A 21,748-nucleotide genomic window follows, 5' to 3' on the forward strand; every position below is an offset into this window, starting at 1 on the left:
CATACAAACTAACTGCAATTTCCCAAATGTAAAACACTCACTTCTCTGCCTCTATACCTTCTATTATCTCCTGCACCTAAAATGTTCTCCTTCCCTGTTCACTTGACAAAAACTTATCTTCAAGATCAGCTCAGGTGTCACACTGCCTCTGTGAAGCCTTTCCCAATGCTCTTCTTTTCTCCTTCTCTGTCCTTTTTAAAGATATATGCACTCTCCTCTGCTTGCGTGGAGCCCTAAATTTGTCTTTCTTCCCCAACTAGAGCATCAGTTTGGTCCCTACAGATTGAAAAGAAGTTGATGCTCAATACTTATGAATTTATTCACAGCTACACAAAAATAACATGTATAAAGAATCTTATATTTTAATTCAGCTTCCTCATTTATGGATGAAGAATTTGAAGCCCAGAGGGATAAAATTAAATTGTCCAGTGAAACAGAACTGCTAACAGGTGATAGAGGTAAAAAGGAACCAAGATCTCCAGACATTCTACACAGTTCAATCAATCTACTATAATAATCTACTTCTCCTCTCCATATAGGTACCATAGGTATCTCTGCTGAAAATTAAAATGATCATACTGAACTCTATAGTTTCTTTACAAAGAAATATAAAGGATTTTTCATATATGCATCTCAAATAAGTTACTACTAATGTACATTGAATAATAAAATCCAGTGGATTACAAGCACCAAGGCTCAGTCTTACTCAGAGTTATATCTCACATCAAACAAAATGTCTTGCACATTACAGAGGGCCAAGAAACATTTGTTATTGAATACTGTCCTTTAACTACCCTTCTGAAACCAAAATACAAAATTGGGTTTTTTTAATCGGAAAACAAAAGAAAATGCAGCATACTGTGAACTATCATATTATTTACATACAGTCATCCTCAGTTCTGTGGGGGACTGGTTCTAGGACCCTCACGGATACCAGAATCTGAGGAAGCTCAAGTCCCTTACATTTGGCCATCCACCTCTCCGGGTTCCACATCCTTGGACACAGAGGGCTGGAGGGCCAATTTTATCTGACAACTGCAGTTCTGATTTCTTCTTTGACCCAAGAGTGTTAGAGAAGATCTGAAAATTACAAAATTTCCTTCCTATCTTTATTACTTAGCTCTAATTTTATTTTGCCATAGGCAGAGAGTCTATCTAGGACAATCTATTTCTACTCTTTGGAATCACGTGAAATTTTATTTGTGACCAAAAATCATGGTCAATTTTTATAAATATTTCATGAGTCATGGAGAACATCTATTTTCTGTTTTCAGAATAGTTATTTTTCTTGTATATCAGCTGAAATAAAAATAGAGAATATAGTAATAATAAAATTATTAGCTTTCTCTGTCACAGACTTAGAGAACTACTCAAGTTTCTAAACTACTCTTGAAATGTAACAATTCTCTTTATCTCTTGCAATTTTTATCATTTAAATTTAGTTCTGGGGAATTCCCTGGCAGTCCAGTGGTTAGGACTCTGCACTTCCACTACAGGGGGCATGGGTTCAATCCCTGGTCATCGGGGAACTAAGGTCCCTCAAGCTGCGCCGTGTGGCCAAAAACAAGAAACAAACAAAAAAAAAGTTTATAGAAATTTAGTTCTGTATAATTTGGTTACATATTGATTCATGACATCATCATTATGGCTTATATGCTTCACCATTGTAGTCTGTTCCATTTATTACTTTCAAGCTCTGTCAAATTGAACATTATCACCCCTTTATGCTTTCCTTCTATTATAATGTATCTGGTTTGCCTATTCTTTTATTTTCAATTTCTTTCAATCATGTTGTTTAGGTGCGACTCTTGTATACTGTATGTAATTAGGCTTTTTGAAAAAACTTTAGAGTATGTCTTCTCCTTATAAAAGGTATGTTCATCCCACTTATATTTATTGTTATAACAAACTTGATTAAACCTGTCATAACTTTTTTCTTCCTCTTATAAATGCTTCCTTGCTACTTATTTTCTATGTTTTACTGTTTACTTCTTTTCCTCCTTCTTACCTTTTCCCCTACCATAGGTAATTTAGAAGATATGCAGATTGTTTTTAGTTCTATTACTAGGAGTTACTTCTATTAATTCTTTTAAATATTTTTTCTGGCTATAAAAGCAATATGCACAAATTTTAGCAACTTTAGGAAACACAGAAAATTAACATGTCTCTCATAATCTGATTTATAATAATTTGTTTAAAACTTTTTAAAGTTACTTTACATTCCCTCCACCAAGAAAAAAAAGACAAAAACAGTTTATCCCTTGAAAAAGAACATTTATAGCAATAAAAAAGGCCTACATAAAGGTCAGCCACAACCAGAAAATGAAAAGCCACTATATGCGAAAAACCTGTGCCTGAACTTTAAACTGCTCCAAACTATTATGAAAGTTGTATGTAGTCTACTTATAGTTATTAAAACTCCTGTTAACTTGGTGAACAATAGGGATCATTTATATGTTTTATAATAAGTATATAAAGAATCTATAAACAAATCCCTTGATACACATAATATTCTAATCTATACTTTTTTATTATATTGTTAATCACTGGACCTTTGTCTATCCCTTTCAAATGATCCCATTTCTCCCCTTAGTGTCCATTCTCTCTGATTAGCTACTGTCAGAACTGTGGTCTTCAAGTTATTTTGACTGAGTACTCCTAATAGTAAATATCTAAGTATGCAGCAATATGTGCAGTTATTTATTTATAAATGAGGTATATATTATATGACTAATATGTTATATATAGCGTAAACCTAAGTAGAAATTTACACATGATATAAAAAATAAAAATATGTATGAAAAAAATGGAAGTTACATTTTCTTCCTGTATCTCATAAGTGGGTGGCCTTACTTCAGTGTGAAGACCACTGGGATAAGGGACTTTAAATTGGGTGCTCCCAAGTCCCAAGGACCAGTGGTGGCCATCAGCTTGGACTCTGAAAACCTAGGCTCCAACATTTGGTATAGAAACACTCACCTTGTGCTGAGTATCAGAGGGGGACATTCTTACCAACGAGAGAGCCAAGAAACAGATTTGGCAACCTTTTTCTGGGACAGCGCGGACCGGCACTTCTGGTGTCATTAAATTCATGAGTTTTCTTGTATTGTCCCTTAACCAAAAGGAGCTTTTGTACTTTTAAATGTTGTATAAATGTGTTATATTGGGTGAGAGCCTGAGGTTTTTGAACTGGAAACTTCCTGAAATTTATATCTCCATGTGGTTACCATAAACATAATGTAATAAAAGGGAAACATATGAATTGGGTGCTAAATTCAATCTACAGATTGGCCAGTTAGCTCTAATTCTGTGATATAACGCTATTGCATAATTGTGTTAAGAATGTGTAAACAAGCCTCACACATTACCAACACCAAAAAAACAAAAACGGTCTGCCTTAAATATAAGGAATAAGGTAGGACAACATGGTATCGATATCCTGTTATAAAATTCGCTCTACCAGGGACTTCCCTGGTGGCCTAGTGGGGGGGACTCTGCGCTCCCAATGCGGGGGGCCTGGGTTCGATCCCTGGTCGGGGAACTAGATCCCACATGCATGCTGCAACTAAGAGTCCGCATGCCACAAATGGGAGCCCACATACCGCAATGAGGATACCGTGTGCCGCAACTAAGACCTAGCACAGCCAAGATAAATAATAAATAAATAAATAAATATTTAAAAAAAATTTCGCTCTACCAGTCATGATTTTTTAAAAAATTATAGTATATGAAGTAAATATACTTGAAAGGTTATATTTCAAACATGTGCTTTAAAAGATTCTCACCATTGCTCACACAAGGAAAATTTCAAAGATATGTAGTTGTTAGTAATTTCCACGTAAATTATTTGAAGGGTAAAAATTCAAAATAAGTTTAAAAATTGGCAAGGATAGTACTCTTCCAAGATATGATTAGCCATAATAACCCCACTTAACCAAATACAGTAGGGCCTTATTTACCAACAGATTCATCATAAGCAGTGCGATTCTACTTTAACTTATTAAGTAAGTTATTAAATAAGATGACTTATTCCTATTATCCAAACTATCATGGCAATGAGTTAGATTTTAACTGCCTCAACATCTAAGCCTTGATTCTCTCAAATTTTTATTTATTTAATTTGCGGTATTATTGCCTACCAATTCAGGTTTTACAATTTAGTGCAACAATAAAAATCAACACTGGTTTTGCATCATAGTAGTCCCCTCTTATCCTCAGTTTCACTTTCCACAGTCAACCATGGTCTGAAAATAATAAATGGAAAATTCCAGAAATAATTCATAAGTTTAAGATTGGGGGGCAGAGTCAAGATGGCGGACTAGGAGGACATAGAATTCACATCTCCACACAACTAGGGCACCTACCAGGCACCGGTGAGGGACCACAGACACCTAAGGGGATGGGAGAAACCCCCAGCGACCAGGTAGGACGTGGGGCATGGGGGGAGTGAGAGGGGGAGAAGTGGAGGTGGGCTGGGACTGGCGCCCCTGAGGGGTGGCTGGGGGAGAGGAAGGGATCCCACCCCCAAAGGGGGAAATTGGGGGACCACTGGGAGGGCAGAGGATCAAAAGGGAGCATGGCCAGGTCTCCCCTGCCCACTTGGGCCCCCGGGAGCCTGCTGAGATCCCGGTCCTGATCCTCTGCCCACAAAGGTCCCCTCCAGCTGCATGGGTCCTGAGGGAGTGAGAGGGAGGGAAGGGAAAGCAAAAGTAAAGGCCAGACCTACTGGACTGGAACCCCTGAGGGGTGGCTGGGGGAGGGGAGGAGTTCCTACACCCAGCAGGACACACCCATGGTTAGGGGTCCAGCGGGACTGGGGAGACCCCGGGGGAGATGGGGAGTGGGGGCATGGAGGAATGGAAGGGAACGCGGCCAGTGCTTTCCCTGTCCACTTAGGCACCAGAGAGCCTGTTGGGCTCCTGGGCCTAATTCTCTGCCCTCAGAGCCTCCCTCCTGCTGTGCAGAGACCAAGCCCCACCCCTACACCCCCACCCAGGGTCCTACCTCTACACTCAGAGAACCCCTCCAATGAGCTGGGCCTAAACTGCACCCACACACCCTCACCCATGGCCTTGCCTCCAAACCCCAGAACTCCACACTCTGAAGGCCCTCCTTTGGACGTGCTGCCTCTCCCCTTCTGTAGGTCCTAAGTAGAGGCCCTGCCCGACACTTGAACATCACCCGCCCAGGCCCCGCCCCCAAGACCTTTTCTGGCTGCATGGGTCCTAAGCCTAGGCCCTACCCCACCATAACCCCCACCCTTGCCTAAGTTCCAACCCTGCCTAAACTCCGCCCCCCATAGCCAAGGCTTTTTTTTTTCCTTTTTTCCTCTTTTAGATTGGGGTTCTGTTTTACCTTGTTGATTAATTGTTCTTCATTCACTTATATGTTTATTTTTTCTAATAAATCTTTTATTTTTCTAATTTTATTTTATTCTTTGTACTTTGTTATTGTTCTGCTCCTTTTGGCTTGTTCCCCCATCCCACTTTTTTCTTTTTCTTTTTTCTGTTACAGTTTTATTTTACCTTGTTGCAGTTGTTTCAATTATATTATTATTTTTCCTAATATATTTTTTATCTTTCTAATTTTATTTTGTTTTTTATTCTTTGTTATTGTATTGCTCCTTTTCTTCTTCTTCTTTTTTTTTTTTTGCTGCGCAACATACCTTATGGGATCTGGTTCCCAGGCCACAGGTTGAGCCCGAGCTCCTGTGGTGGCAGCTCTGAGTCCAAACCGCTGGACTAACAGAGAACCTCAGACCCCAGGGAATATAAATCGGAGTGAGGCCTCCCAGAGGTCCTCATCTCAGCACCAAGACCCGGCTTTATCCAACTGCCTGCAAACTCCAGTGCTGGTAAAAACCTACAAGACCAAATAAATGAAGGTGAAATAGGCAACCTACCTGAAAAAGAATTCAGAGTAATGATAGTAAAGACAATCCAAAATCTCGGAAACAATGGAGAAAATAAAAGAAACATTTAACAAGGATCTAGAAGAACTAAAGAGCAAACAAACAGTGATGAATAATACAATAACTGAAATTAAAAATACTCTAGAAGAAATCAATATCAGAATAACTAAGGCAGAAGAACAGATAAGTGAGCTGGAAGATAAAATGGTGGAAATAACTGCCAGGGCGCAGAATAAAGAAAAAAGATGAAAGAATTGAGGACAGTCTCAGAGACCCCTGGGACAATATTAAACGCACCAATATTCGAATTATAGGGGTCCCAGGAGAAGAAGAGAAAAAGAAAGGGTTTGAGAAAATATTTGAAGAGATTACAGTTGAAAACTTCCCTAACATGGGAAAGGAAATAAGTCCAGGAAGCGCAGAGAGTCCCATACAGGATAAACCCAAAGAGAAACATGCTGAGACACATATTAATCAAACTATCAAAAATTAAATACAAAGAAAAAATATTAAAAGCAGCAAGGGAAAGGCAACAAATAACATAAAAGGGAATCCCCATAAGGTTAACAGCTGATCTTTCAGCAGAAACTCTGCAAGCCAGAAGGGAGTGGCAGGACATATTTAAAGTGATGAAGGGGAAAAAACCTACAACCAAGATTACTCTACCCAGCAAGGATCTCATATTCAATGGAGAAATCAAAAGCTTTACAGACAAGCAAAAGCTAAGAGAATTCAGCACCACCAAACTAGCTTTACAACAAATGCTAAAGGAACTTCTCTAAGTGGGAAACACAAGAGAATAAAAAGACCCACAAAAACAAACCCAAATCAATTAAGAAAATGGTAATAGGAACATACATATCAATAATCACCTTGAATGTAAATGGATTAAATGCTCCAACCAAAAGACACAGACTGGCTGAATGGATACTAAAACAAGACTGTCTATATGCTGTCTACAAGAAACCCACTTCAGACCTAGGGACACATACAGACTGAAAGTGAGGGGATGGAAAAAGATATTCCATGCAAATGGAAATCACAAGAAAGCTGGAGCAGCAATACTCATATCCGATAAAATAGACTTTAAAATAAAGACTGTTGCAAGAGACAAGAAAGGACACTACATAATGATCAATGGATCAATCCAAGAAGCAAACAAAACAATTATAAATATTTATGCACCCAACATAGGAGCACCTCAATACACAAGGTAAATGCAAACGGCTTTAAAAGGAGCAATCGACAGTAACACAATAATAGGGGACTTTAACACCCCACTTACAACAATAGATCATCCAGACGGAAAATAAATAAGGAAACAGAAGCTTTAAATGACACAGGAGACCAGGACTTAATTGATATTGTTGGGACATTCCACGCCAAAGCAGAAGAGTACACTTTCTTCTCAAATGCACACGGAACGTTCTCCAGGATAGATCACATTTGGGGTCACAAATCAAACCTTGGAAAATTTAAGAAAACTGAAATTGTATCAAGCATCTTTTCCGACCACAACACTATAAGAATAGAGATCTATTACAGGAAAAAAACAGTAAAAAACCCACAAATACATGGAGGCTAAACAGTGCGCTGCTAAATAACCAAGAAATCACTGAAGAAATCAAAGAGGGTATCAAAAAATATCTAGAAACAAATGACAACAAAAACATGATGATCCAAAACCTATGGGATGCAGCAAAAGCAGTTCTAAGAGGGAAGTTCATAGCAATTCAAGCTCACCTCAAGAAACAAGAAAAATCTCAAATAAACATTCTAACCTTACACCTAAAGCAACTAGAAAAAGAAGAACAAAGAAAACCCAAAATTAGTAGAAGGAAAGAAATCATAAAGATCCGAGCAGAAATAAGTGAAATTGAAACAAACCAAACAGTAGCAAAGATCAATAAAACTAAAAGCTGTTGCTTTGAGAAGATAAACAAAATTGGTAAACCTTTAGCCAGACTCATCAAGAAAAGAGGGAGAGTACTCAAATCAATAAAATTAGAATTGAAAAAGGAGAGATTACAACTGACACTGCAGAAATACAAAAGATCATAAGAGACTACTACAAGCAACTATATGCCAATAAAATGGACAACCTGAAAGAAATGGACAAATTATTGGAAAAGTACAACCTTCCAAGATTGAACCAGGAAGAATTAGAAAATATAAACAGACCAATCACAGGTAATGACATTGAAACTGTAATTAAAAATCTTCCAACAAACAAAAATCCAGGACCAGATGGCTTCACAGGTGAATTCTATCAAACATTTAGAGAAGAGTTAACACCTCTCCTCCTCAAACTCTTCCAAAAAACGGTGGAGGGAGGAACACCCCCAAACTCATTCTACGAGGCCACCATCACCCTGATACCAAAACCAGAAAAAGATATCACAAAAAAAGAAAATTATAGACCATACCACTGATGAACATAGATGCAAAAATCCTCAACAAAATACTAGCAAACAGAACCCAACAACACATTAAAAGGATCATACACTATGATAAAGTGGGATTTATCCCAGGGATGCAAGGATTCGTCAATAAACGCAAATCAATGTGATACACCATATTAACAAATTGAAGAATAAAAACCATATGATCATCTCAATAGATGCAGAAGAATCTTTTGACAAAATTCAACACCCATTTATGATAAAAACTGTCCAGAAGGTGGGCATAAAGGGAACCTACCTCAACATAATAAAGGCCATATATGACAAACCCACAGCAAACATCATTCTCAGTGGTGATAAACTGAAAGCATTTCCTCTAAGATCAGAAACAAGACAAGGATGTCCACTCTCGCCACTCTTACTCAACATAATTTTGGAAGTCCTAGCCACGGCAATCAGAGAAGAAAAAGAAATAAAAGGAATACAAATTGGAAAAGAAGAAGTAAAACCGTCACTGTTTGCAGATGACATGATACTATACATAGAAAACCCTAAAGGTGCCACCAGGAAACTATTAGAACTAATCAATGAATCTGGTAAGGCTGCAGGATACAAAATCAATGCACAGAAATCTCTTGCATTCCTATACACTAACAACGAAAAATCAGAAAGAGAAATTAAGGAAACAGTCCCACTGACCAGTGCAACAAAAAGAATAAAATACCTAGGAATAAACCTACCTAAGGAGGCAAAAGACCTATACTCAGAAAACTATAAAACACTGATGAAAGAAATCAAAGATAACATAAACAGATGGAGAGATATACCATTCTACTGAATTGGAAGAATCAATATTGTGAAAATGACTATACTACCCAAAGCAATCTACAGGTTCAGTGCAATCCCTATCAAATTACCAATGGCATTTTTCACAGAACTAGATCAAGAAATTTTACAATTTGTATGGAAATGCAAAAGACCCCGAATAGCCAAAGCAATCTTGAGAAAGAAAAATGAAGCTGGAGCAATCAGGCTTCCTGACTTCAGACTATACTACAAAGCTACAGTAATCAATACAGTATGGTACTGGCACAAAAACAGAAATATAGATCAGTGGAACAAGATAAAAAGCCCAGAGATAAACCCACGCACATATGGTCACCTTATCTTTGACAAAGGAGGCAAGAATATAAAATGGAGAAAAGACAGCCTCTTCAATAAGTGGTGCTGGGAAAAATGGACAGCTACATGTAGAAAAATGAAATTAGAACACACCCTAACACCATACACAAAAGTAAACTCAAAATGGATTAAAGACCTAAATGTAAAGCCAGACAGTATAAAACTCTTAGAGAAAAACATAGGCAGAACACTCTGTGATATAAATCATGGGAAGATCCTTTTTGACCCACCTCCTAGAGTAAGGGAAACAAAAACAAAAATAAACAAATGGGACCTAATGAAACTTAAAAGCTTTTGTACAGCAAAGGAAACCATAAACAAGACCAAAAGACAACCCTCAGAATGGGAGAAAATATTTGCAAATGAAGCAACTGACAAAGAATTAATCTCCAAAGCATACAAGCAGCTCATGCAGCTCGGTATCATAAAAACAAACAAGCCAGTCCAAAAATGGGCAGAAGACCTAAACAGACATTTCTCCGAAGAAGGCATACAGATGGCCAACAAATGCATGAAAAGATGCTCAACATCACTAATCATTAGAGAAATGCAAATCAAAACCACAGTGAGGTATCACCTCACACCTGTCAGAATGGCCATCAAAAAATCTACAAACAATAAATGCTGGAGAGGGTGTGGAGAAAAGGGAACCCTCCTGCACTGTTGGTGGGAATGTAAATTGATACAGCCACTATGGAGAGCAGTATGGAGGTTCCTTAAAAAACTAAAAATAGAACTACCATATGACCCAGCAATCCCACTACTGGGCATATGCCCTGAGAAAACCATAATTCAAAAAGATACACGTACCACAATGTTCACTGCAGCACTATTTACAATAGCCAAGACATGGAAGCAACCTAAATGTCCATCAACAGATGACTGGATAAAGAAGATATGGCACATATATACAACGGAATATTAGCCATAAAAAGGAACGAAATTGAGTTATTTGTAGTGAGGTGGATGGACCTAGAATCTGTCAGTAAGTCAGAAAGAGAAAAACAAATACCGCATGCTAACGTATATGTATGGAATTTATAAAAGCAGTACTGATGAACCTAGTGGCAGGGCAGGAATAAAGACGCAGACGTAGAGAACAGACTTGAGGGCATGGGGGGGAAGGGGAAGCTGGGATGAAGTGAGAGAGTAGCATTGACGTATATACACTACCAAATGTAAAATGGATGGCTAGTGGGAAGCTGCTACATAGCACAGGGAGATCAGCTCAGTGCTTTGTGATCACCTAGAGGGATGGGATAGGGAGGGTGGCTCAAGAGGGAGGGGATATGGGGATATATGTATACATATAGCTGATTCAGTTTGTGGTACAGCATAAACTAACACAACATTGTAAAGCATTTATACTCCAATAAAGATGTTAAAAAATAGTAAGTTTAAAATTGTGCACCATTCTGAGTAGTGTGATGAGAACCATCCTGCTCCATCCAGCCCGGGACGTGAATCATCCCTTTCTCCAGCATATCCCACCTGTTAAGTCACTTAACTAGCTGTCTGTTATTAAATTGACTGTCTTGGTATCATAGTGTTTGTGTGTAAATAACAACTATTTTACTTAATAATGGCCCAAAGCACCAGACTAGTGATGCTGGCAATCTGGATATGCCAAAGTGAAGCTGTAAAGCGTTCCCTTGAAGTGAAAATGTCAAAGTTCTCAACTTAATAAAGGAAGAGAAAAAATTAAATGCTCTGGTTGCTAAGATCTATGGTAAGAACAAATCTTTTATCTGTGAAATTGTGAAGAAGGAGGAAGAAATTTGGCTTGCTTTGCTGTTGCACCTCAAACTGCAAAAGTTAGGGCCACAGTGTGTGATAAGTACTAAGTTAAAATGGAAAAGGCATTATATTTGTATAAGATATTTTGAAAGAGACCATGTTCACATAACTTTTATTACAGCATATACTTATAACTTTTATTTTGTTATTAATTGTTGTTAATCTCTTAATGTGCCTAATTTATAAAATAAACTATCATAAGTATGTATGTATAAGAAAAACATAGGATACACAGGGTATAATACTATCTGCAGGTTTAGGCATTCAACTGGAGGTCTTGAAACATATCCCTGTGGATAAGGGAGGTCTATACTATTTATATATTCAACACAATAAATTGTTTCTTATTTCATGATTACAGTTGTGATTAGAATATGTATTTAGTTTTTAACTGATCACAGTATTTCTCTACTAATTATTACAAAATTACCTCAATTCAAGTAGATCAAACAAGAAGATACCTTATTAATTAGAAACATACATTAGTATACTCAATCTTTGAATTTACAAGAGCTTAAATAATAAAATTTAATAAAAAATTAATAGTAGCAATAAAATTGCTAAAATAAATATTCTAAAGTATGAAAGAAAATCAATTAAATAAATACTTATCATCATTACTTAAGCTAAACAGGCATCAGGAAAATAGTAATTTCATATGTAGTGAAACCAGGTAACCACTACCACTAAATAAAACTTGCTGAATGTCTACTACTATATATGAAAAGCACTGTTCCGTGTACCAAGAGGAATTACAAAATAAGTTTCAGACTCTCCTCAAGGAATTTACATTCTGGTTGAGGGAGATACAATATGTATAATTAAACTATAATATAAAGTGGTATATTATGGCACATGCACACCAATGAAGGACAGGAAGCAAACAATGCAAAAAATAAATGAGGCAGCAGATAGCTAGAATCATGTACTCTAACTACATCAAGGGAAACTTTCAAGTAGTAAGACTCTTACCATGCCACTTATAATCCTGTTGCTAACATTGCCTACTTAAATATTTGAGGATAAAATAGAGAATAACTAAATTCAGCAATAAAATATGATGGTTAGAAAAAAATCACATCTATTTCCAGTACTATCATCATTGTTAGGACCAGAAAATGACTCCTCATGTAGCATTCTGTAAAAAGACTTGCTCATTATATCCATCTACAGGTTGTACTTTCCCCCTCCAATTCCCCTCCCTGATGAGGGAGCAGTGGTAGGCCTGGGGTTCCTCTGGGGTTCCTACTGAGGACTATACAAAATAATTATTGCTTTCTAACAGCCAACTGGAAATTTAACTTTAAAGTGATAATAGTATAATAGGTTTAAAAACAAAGAGCTGTATTAGATAACTCTGCATCTGAATAGCATACAAGGCATTATTCTAAATAGGCAAAACTGCTTAATATCTAACTGCCAGAGCACTGTAATATGATGTTAAACTAATTGTTCCCAACAATTTTTACTTTAGTAGCAGTGACTGAAGATTGACTGGTTAGTGAGTTTGGAAATCTGATGTATTAAGAAGCTAACCTGAAGGAGAAAATTAACAAAGTTAAGTGGAAGTTCTGCAAATTAAAAAAGAGTTATTATTAGAAACTTTAAGAACTTCAGCTACAGAGAAATATGAAACAAGCCACTACACCTTCCAAACCAACCTTACCAGGTGGTAAAGAGGATGCAATATTTTTGAGTGACATAATGTAGCCATACAGAATGTAAACTAACACACATAGTAAAAAGTGCTCACATTCTTTTCTTGGACTTTAACACACTCCAACCTTTTTCATAGGTTCAGTGTGCATAAGTAACCAAAAAATAAAAATTGTTGATTCTCTGTGTTTAGCTCTCAAGAAAGATTATTCGCCAAAGCTTTCCATTAAACACTGATTATACAAGCAAAGCACATCTAAACTTAAGAAAGCATTTAAACCTTTTGAAAAAGAGCCATCATTCCTTCAACTACTGTGTAAAGACTATAACTGCACGAAACTTAGCCATTGTAACACCACCACCAAGAATAAACTGCTTCTTACTTTATTCAAAGTTTATTACCACTCTGAAGAATCCTCAAGCCATACATTTATTACAACTCTAAAGAATCCTCAAGCCATACAATTCAGCAAAATGCTTAAGATAACTAAGTAACAAATACCAATTTTTCCAGACCTTTGTACATAGAACTCACATTAAATAACTAGTTTTACATAAAAATATCACATTAACAATGTTAGTCAGTAGTATCAAAACACACATATATAATAATATTTTGTCTTGAATTTAAGTTCCTAAAGTGTGTAAAATCTTTTTATGTTTTAACAGTTATGTTCAAAAAGAAGCAGCCATTAAATCCCATAATGTGTACGTGTGTGTGTATGCCTTAAATCACCTAGTATTGATTAGAAAAATGTTAAAGAATGGTAAAAAAAAAAAAAAAAAAAAAAAAAGGCAATACTTTTTAGTCAGTACAGTGTCAACATCTGGGCATGTCTGAGAAGTAATAGCAAAAGCTTTCTAATACAGTGTATCACCCAGAAATTAGATCTTGGGAGATCCTAGAACAAAAAGGCTCAAGGCCCTCAGGCATAGGTAGAACTAAGCAATGGATCTCAAAGATGGGATCCTGAGATGTGGCTCTCTGTATAAGCATCACCAGGCAACTTGTTAAAAATGCACATTACTGGGCCACACTCCCAGAGATTCTAATTTAGTAGCTATAGGGTGGAACCAGGTATCAACATATTTTTTTTAAATTTTTCTTTTCTTTTTTTAAAAAATTTATTTATTTTCGGCTGCGTTGAGTCTTCGTTGTTGCACGCGGGCTTTCTCTAGCTGCAGAGAGCGGGGGATACTCTTTGTTGCAGTGTGCCGGCTTCTCATTGCGGTAGCTTCTCTTGTTCGGGAGCACGGGGCTCTAGGCGCATGGGCTTCACGAGTTGTGGCTCGCGGGCTCTAGAGCACAGGCTCAGCAGTTGTGGCGTGCGGGCTTTGTTGCTCCAAGTCATGTGGGATCCTCCTGGATCAGGGCTCGAACCCGTGTCCTCTGCACTGGCAGGCGGATTCCCAACCACTGCGCCACCAGGGAAGCCCTCAACATATTTTTTAAACCAGACCAAATTGATTCAGATGCATCATCAGCCTTGGGAACCACTGAGGTCCTAAAGCAATGTTTCTCAAAGTGTTAGACATTTGTTAAATATGCTCAGTACTGGGCCCAATTTCTCATCAACAATGTGAGACTCTCTGCTAGTGGAACCAAACAATGTGAATTTTAAATACGTATCTCAAGTGAATCTACTGGTACTAAAAGCTTCAGAACCTATGTCTAAAGGATTGGGACTAGATCCTTTAGAGTTGCAGGTGCTCAAAAATAAAATCATTTTGTTGATTATAATCTACTCCATTTAGAGGCACTGAAAGTTTGTATATAAATCCAAGAAAATATCCTGCTGCAAAAAAGTCAAACAATTCTTCGAAATCTGCACTTAGCAGCTAACCTTCTAGAATCTAGTAAATTTAAACTTCTAGTCATCTCCTTCAAAAAGGTCACTTTCTAAACTGAGTGCCAGCCATGACAATAAGAACCTTCAAACCTAAATACAAAGCACTCTAGACAGAATGCTTAGGAATGCTTTCTTAGAAAGATGAGATAACAGACAAAAAGTTCAATACAGCTTCTTTGGAAAGATTCCCTCCCACCCAAACAGGGCATTTTGCACACAAGAGTTAACTACAATAAAATTTGCTTCCTAAAAAATACAAGAAATTCTGAAAAAATACATTAAGTAGGTTCCTTTTTATAAAATCAAAGTGTCAAAGAAAAATTAAATAAAATATATAAGCAAAGTAAAATTTAGATTTTAATAATTAATTTGATTAAAGAATTTAAGCCTGAGTCTCCAAATATGACAGTATTTTATAGCCTGTTTATTTAAAACCTTTATCTTTTAAGAGAAAATAAGTGTTTCATGATGTCTGAATTTGCTCCTTCATATTATAATTTCAATCCTTATCACTGAAATCAAAATAACAAATTCATGGAGCAGAGACTGAATATAAGACATTAAGTTGCTTTTCTTCAACTTCAAAAAAACCTGAAATGATATAGTTCCTAATTTAGTGATCAAAAATAACCAAAAGTAAATACGGGTAGAGAATATCTTGCTGTTGGTTCACTGAGGTTAAGCATGAACTTAACTAAAGTTCTGTTTTGTTTTGTATTTTTATAAATCTATTTATTTTTTATTTTTATTTTGGCTGCGTTGGGTCTTTGTTGCTGTGTGCGGGCTTTCTCTGGTTGCGGTGAGCGGGGGCTACTCTTCATTGCAGTGCACGGGCTTCTCACTGCACTGTCTTCTCTTGTTGAAGAGCGCGGGCTTCAGTAGTTGTGGCATGCGGGATCAGTAGTTGTGGCTCGCGGGCTCTAGAGCGCAGGCTCAGTAGTTGCGGAGCACGGGCTTAGTTGCTCCGCAGCACGTGGGATCTTCCCGGGCCAGGGCTCGAACCCATGTCCCCTGCATTGGCAGGTGGATTCTTAACCACTATGCCACCAGGGAAGCTCCTAAAGGTCTGTTTTGTTAATAGAGATTTGCTTCAGTATTTCTGTATTGAGAATTACTTCCTTGAAAGTTATAGTTTTAAATTTATTATCACTGTTGAAGAGTCTCTCCTTGACCAAACTTTAGTCAGGCTCCTCTGAACTCTTTCCAATTAGGCCCTAACTTTTGGGCTTCTGTGTTCATCTCTGCATTGTCCAATTTTAGCAAGAATCTTACTATGTCAGTTTAACCAGAATCCCCCACCCTCAATATTGATCACGCTGGATATCTGATTAGGTTCCTCATCTCTACCATCCCCCATGTAATATCTGACCACCTGGCCTGCCTTCATCAACAATCCTGTTTAGGTCTGTTTAGCCAGAATCCTCCTTATTTTGATGTTTCTTTCCTCTTAGTAATTTTTACCCCACCCTTCTACTTGGCTATACATCCCCAGTTCTCCTAGTTGTATTCCAAGTTTGAGCCCAATCTCTCTCCCCCACTGCAAAATCACATTGCAGTGGTCCCTACAACTATCGTGATAGTCTCCCTGAATAAAGTCTGCTTTACTAATCTTTATAAGTGTCATGAACAATTTTTTCTTAAACATCACTACCAACATTATGAGTAATTTTCTCCTTGCCTCACGGTTACAGAGAGAAATTTTCAAAATAAATCCCTCCCCCCCCACCAGGAAAAAAAAACAAATTTAAAGAACTATGTAACTAAGAATAAAAAAAGTAGAAAGGAGGAGACTGGTATTCCTCTCTAGCCAATCTAATGCACATTAATACTGATCATCTAACAGAATTATTGTTACATTCAGTTTTCCAAAATCAGCACAGTCTAGGCACCTCACCAACGGCCTTTATGGGCCTTTCTTGCTTAAAATATAAGAAGATAAAAAGTTAGCCAAATACATGGGCCACATAAAATAAAATCATCAAAATCAAATGAACTTCAGATGAGACAGGAAGGACACCAGATCTGAATATGCTATCTGAAATAAAACTAAAGGGCAAAAACTAAAGCCCTCTCAGTGTGAGTAGATTCTGAAACACTAATCAAGACCTGGAATCCTGCCATAGAAGCAATCTAGAAAACATGCCGAAATGACCATATGGCTGCCCTGCAGAAATCTGGAAAGGAACCAGTCAAGAAGCTGACAAGAGAAACAAACATGCTTCTCACCAAATGAGGCCTGACACAGCCTGTAACCTGAGGTCTGTCAAGAAAAACAAACAAAAAATGTAGTCAAGCAGCCATTTAGGAATGATTCTTCTCTAGGTTATAGCTCACTCAAATTTGTGTCAAATGATACATAAATTGAGATACGACATTTGGAGGAAGGCCTTCAGCCTGTTTTCAAGAAAACCCAAGAGAGTATCTTCTTGTATCAAGGTTGTAAAAGAAAACTTCACCAAGATGGCCATGAAGGCTGGTGACAAGCACTGGAGGAATACACAACAAATTAAGATGGAGTTCTGACATCTGGAATATATCTATAAAGAAATTACATATATGGCAGCTGAGATGCTAAAGATTTTTAAGTTCATTTTTTTTCTGGTGGAAAATGGTATTCCTTTAAGGAACCCTGGCAAAGTCATAATTAGTAGAAGAATATTCTATAAACTTTATGAACTTCCAATGAATTCGATTAATAGAGCTTCCAAACATCTAAAATCTTACATAACTAATGGTCTCAAAGAAATAATCACAAAGTATTAGCAACTATAAAACAACCAAAATAAGATGACCAAAAATGGATATTAATACAGTAAGTGAAAGGAAAGCAAATATTCCTTAACCAGAAGACAAAATGTTTAACAAAATTTTGTTTCAAAGCACTTAACTTCCAGTTAAAGCAGTGGTAGAGCTTAGAAAATTTTTAACCAAATGAGACAGATCCACTATTATATCCCAATTAAAAAAAAAAAACAACTTACAAAAAAGACTATAATAAAGGCTACAGAATGGGCTATATCTTTACCACAGTATGACAACCAATATTACTGATCAAACTCCTTGATTTTTAAAGTAGGGAAAACTGTGATCTAATAGTTCAAAACAAGCTAAAAATATTCTTTAAATAACAGAAGCAACGAAAAACCTCAGAATTGGAAAAACTGAAAAATGTTGTGTTTGAGAGCAAGGAAGATATGAAAAGAGAGGTGATCAAACTCAGGAAAGATTTAGAAATAAAAGAAAAACTTATTTCAGGAATGACGACTAAGTTAACAAGAAGCACAGTGGGTTAATGCCTTACCAAAAGTAGAAAATGGAACATAAGACAAATTTTAGAATTAAAAAAAAGAAGAGGTAAAAAGATTTTAAGAGACAATAATTAATATGTAACATAAGCAAGACTGTCCAATATATGTTTAGTAGGAGTCCCTGAAGAAGACCAAAGCAACAAAGCAAAAAATACTAAAAACTATAATAAAACTCTCCTGGAATAAAAGATAACTTCAAACTACATATTGAAAGACTATACATGTATCTGAGAAAATGATACAGCCCAAATCGAACACATTTTAATGAAGCTAAAGTGACCTTCAAGTATAAAAACCCATAGATTAAAACTTCTTATAGTCTTGTATATTCTTGCTACATAATACATGAGAACTCAAGGAATATTGTTCCCATAAGTCTGTCCTGAAAAATCTACCAGAGAATAAGCTTCAAACAACCAACAGCTTGGAAAGGAATTAACATAAGGGCTCCTGGAATGTGTGAGCCATTCAGGTAGTAACTTTCAAAGGGGAAGAGAGTAGCAGAATGCTCAATATCTCTAAGGTAAGTCTTCCATCATTACATGAAAGAAATGGCCAGAGAAGGATTGGAAATTCATATAGTTATTCTCTCAGCACATCTGTAAGACTAAGAATTTCCAGAATATCTGATAACCAAATGTAGTTATTAAATTTCTTATAGAACCAGATATATATATACATATATTTTTAAACTTTTTAATATTCCTCCAATATTTTATTGTGTTGACTCTGAGAAAAATTAATGTTAGTCTTAGAGAGGTATACTTTCTTCCTAGGTAACCTAGTAGAGAAATTAGCTCCTGCCCAACCTAGTGAAGAAACTAATTGAAATGGGGCATCCATAGTCACTCCATTAATAGAATTTTTGCCCATCCCCTTTCTCTAGAGCTGGCAATTACAGAGTAAAGTTTGAAAGTCAATCCTACAGAAGCCTGCAGCAAGAACCAGGAATGGATCAAGGAACGGGAATTCCTCTTATAGGGAAAGGTGGAGTTTACCATGGGAAAGGTAGAATAATGGGCTGAGGGGCTTGAAGAGAGAGTCATTTGGAAAAAAACAAGATGGAAAGAAGCCTTGAAGAGTACCTTCACCTTGCAAGGAGCTAAATCTATAAGGATCTGCTCTTTGAAGGAATAAAAGTAAGCAGCCTCTGTCCACATCATCCCAGTATCTATGGGACAGGTCAATAAAGAACAAAAAGTCCTAAAATAATTTTCAAGACCAAGAAAGAACTGATTGACTATTAACATTATGGAATCAGGGTCTTACCACTATTACAAAAGGACAACCAAATTTTACCATGTAATACAAGAACTTTATGATGAAATCTGTATGATGACTATAGTTCCTCTGATCCTGAAAAAGAATCTGAAAATTATCAGCTTTCTCATCTCTTATTTGAATAAAGAATAATGACTTAATATGGCAGAGAAAGCACAACAGTCTCCTAGACAAGTAAATATCTCTTCTGAAATCTATACTGAAAATTTGTAGAATTCTAAATCCAAATACATTTTAACAGCATACAATTTATAATGAAAATAAGATTCAAGCATTTAAGTCTAAGTTATAAACATTTTGTTCAGGTAATAAAACCTACAGATTAGCTCATAATAGCATAATAATAGGGTAAACAGTTAACTCCATGGTTAAGTAGAAAAGATTAAGGAGAAAGGCTTAGGAAAAGAGTAACTGCTTAACCTCAATAAGATATGACTGCTAGTCAAGTTAATTTACTGATGGTAGGCAAATGATAAACAGAACTCTGAACTGAAAATACATCTGCATACCACGGATTTGCTTCATGCAAAAGAAGCTAGTTAATTAAATCTAGCCGACTAGCTGTATTTTCCCCCACATTGTGTCCCCAAATCCAGCAATGGTGAATATGTTGTTGACTGGGAAATATATAACTACGCTTCTGTAGAATAAACCCAAAATCAATAGGCTCAACAGAATGAAGGCTTCAGAAATAAGGAAACACAGATGTTTATTCTAGCATTTACTTTCATAAATATTGACATCAAAGAATCAAATATGTAGCTGTGAAGCAGTAATTTATCCAAAATTGGATGCTTCATTAAAGCTGGATATGGCCCAAAGCTGCAGGAAACATCCTGAAGGAAAAGGTCTTATACAAATGATACCTTTGTAGAGGCCATGGAGTAAAACAGAACATGGTAAAAACCAGTTCCGTGTTTGCATACACAGGACACCTTCCACCTCAACAATTCTACAAACATTGTGCATAAAAGGTTGCCAGGAAACACTGCCAAGGACTGGGATCAACTTCAGAAAAAATAAAATAAAACTACTAGTGGCATGACTAAGTGTAGGGGAAAAGTGTCATAAAATATTTTAGAAGAGCATCATATTTTATTCCTCCAGAACAGGCATAGAACTGGCCATTATAATCTTAGCCAAAAATAGTCTATTGATATTACTGATTGAACTGTACTTCAATCAAAATGGCACTGCCCAGGAGCTACAAACGGACTGAAGCCACAAAGTTCCAGAGTTTGTTATTAGCATCTAAGTTAATTTTTTCCCTTAAATGATGAAAGAACATTGTTCAATCCAAGAGCCCAAGAAATGAGTGAACAAATATCAGACTACACTTTTGGATATAGCTTGAATCATTAACAATACCTACAATAGCTAGGGCATTTGTAATAAAAACCTGAACAACACTTCCAGATGTACTAAAAAGACTCATCTCAACATGGGAAGAAAACAAAACCACACTATAGAAAAGAGATGGGTCAACTGGATTTTTGTCTGCCTTTTTTCTCCATTCTTTCCTTCTTCACCTCTGACCAGAATTTTTTAAATCCTTTCTATGTAGTGTTTGAGACAGGACAAGTACGAACAATATATATTCAAACATTATGAATAATACAGTTAACTTCTTTTTCATGGATATGTCAAATCACTCATTTATCTGTCTCTTCCCCCGCCCCATATTTTAGCTATTTTACTTTCATTTAAGAATGAAATAAGAAAGTGAAACCTAATATGATTCACTATTTTGTTTATACTTAAATGATAAATGTAAAACTTATCTACCAGAGGGTAGGCTCCTTCCTAAAAGTAAAGCGCTTGTCTTTTTCTGTTTGTTTCTCTAACACCTAGCACAACTACTCAAGTTTTGTTGAACCTGTGGATATCAGTTATCCATCCTTTCCTTACTTTTAAATAAATTAATACTCAAAAACTAGAAATCACCTGGCATATATTATGGAACTCATTAGCAAAGGAGGCCTTCTGGAAGAGCCTCAAATAGAATGGCTCCACGTTTCTTTTTAATATTCTGTATGTGAGGCTCATCTAAAATCATTGTGAATAAAGTGCAAGACAGTGACAAAAATAACTTGAATTCAGATCTCTATCATCCCATTTTCCACATTTACATAAAAGGCTATGATTTCCATGCTTAGGTATTTCACAAACAGCTCATTCAGATAGGTTCATAGGGGCTTCCCTGGTGGCGCAGAGGTTGAGAATCTGCCTGCCAATGAAGGCGACACGGGTTCGAGCCCTGGTCTGGGAAGATCCCACATGCCGCGGAGCAACTAGGCCCGTGAGCCACAACTACTGAGCCTGCGCGTCTGGAGCCTGTGCTCCGCAACAAGAGAGACCGCC

The 21,748-nt window shown here is 36.8% G+C and overlaps 1 protein-coding gene and 1 long non-coding RNA gene across 5 annotated transcripts in view; one reads left to right on the top strand and one right to left on the bottom strand.

Annotated features, from left to right (window-relative positions):
- Nucleotides 1-21,748, bottom strand: part of GLCCI1 (glucocorticoid induced 1) — a 127,619-nt gene that overhangs the window by 89,751 nt on the left and 16,120 nt on the right. Inside the window, exon 1 of one of the 4 annotated variants that reach the window (XM_082471854.1) lies at nt 42-4,557. The exons of the other annotated variants lie outside the window; for them this stretch is intronic. Coding sequence (XP_082327980.1) covers nt 42 — 1 coding nt within the window. The 5' untranslated portion in view covers nt 43-4,557. Of the gene's footprint in view, nt 1-41; nt 4,558-21,748 lie in introns of those variants that run through there. 4 annotated transcript variants of the gene reach the window in all.
- The window catches only part of LOC309665576, a 218,700-nt gene continuing 202,842 nt past the window's right edge, over nt 5,891-21,748 (top strand). Inside the window, exon 1 of the long non-coding RNA XR_014266522.1 lies at nt 5,891-21,571. This is a non-coding gene — a long non-coding RNA (uncharacterized lncRNA). The remainder of the gene's footprint in view (nt 21,572-21,748) is intronic.

This window comes from Balaenoptera physalus (genome assembly GCF_965194825.1).
Source record: "Balaenoptera physalus genome assembly, chromosome: 8".
NCBI lineage: Eukaryota > Metazoa > Chordata > Mammalia > Artiodactyla > Balaenopteridae > Balaenoptera > Balaenoptera physalus.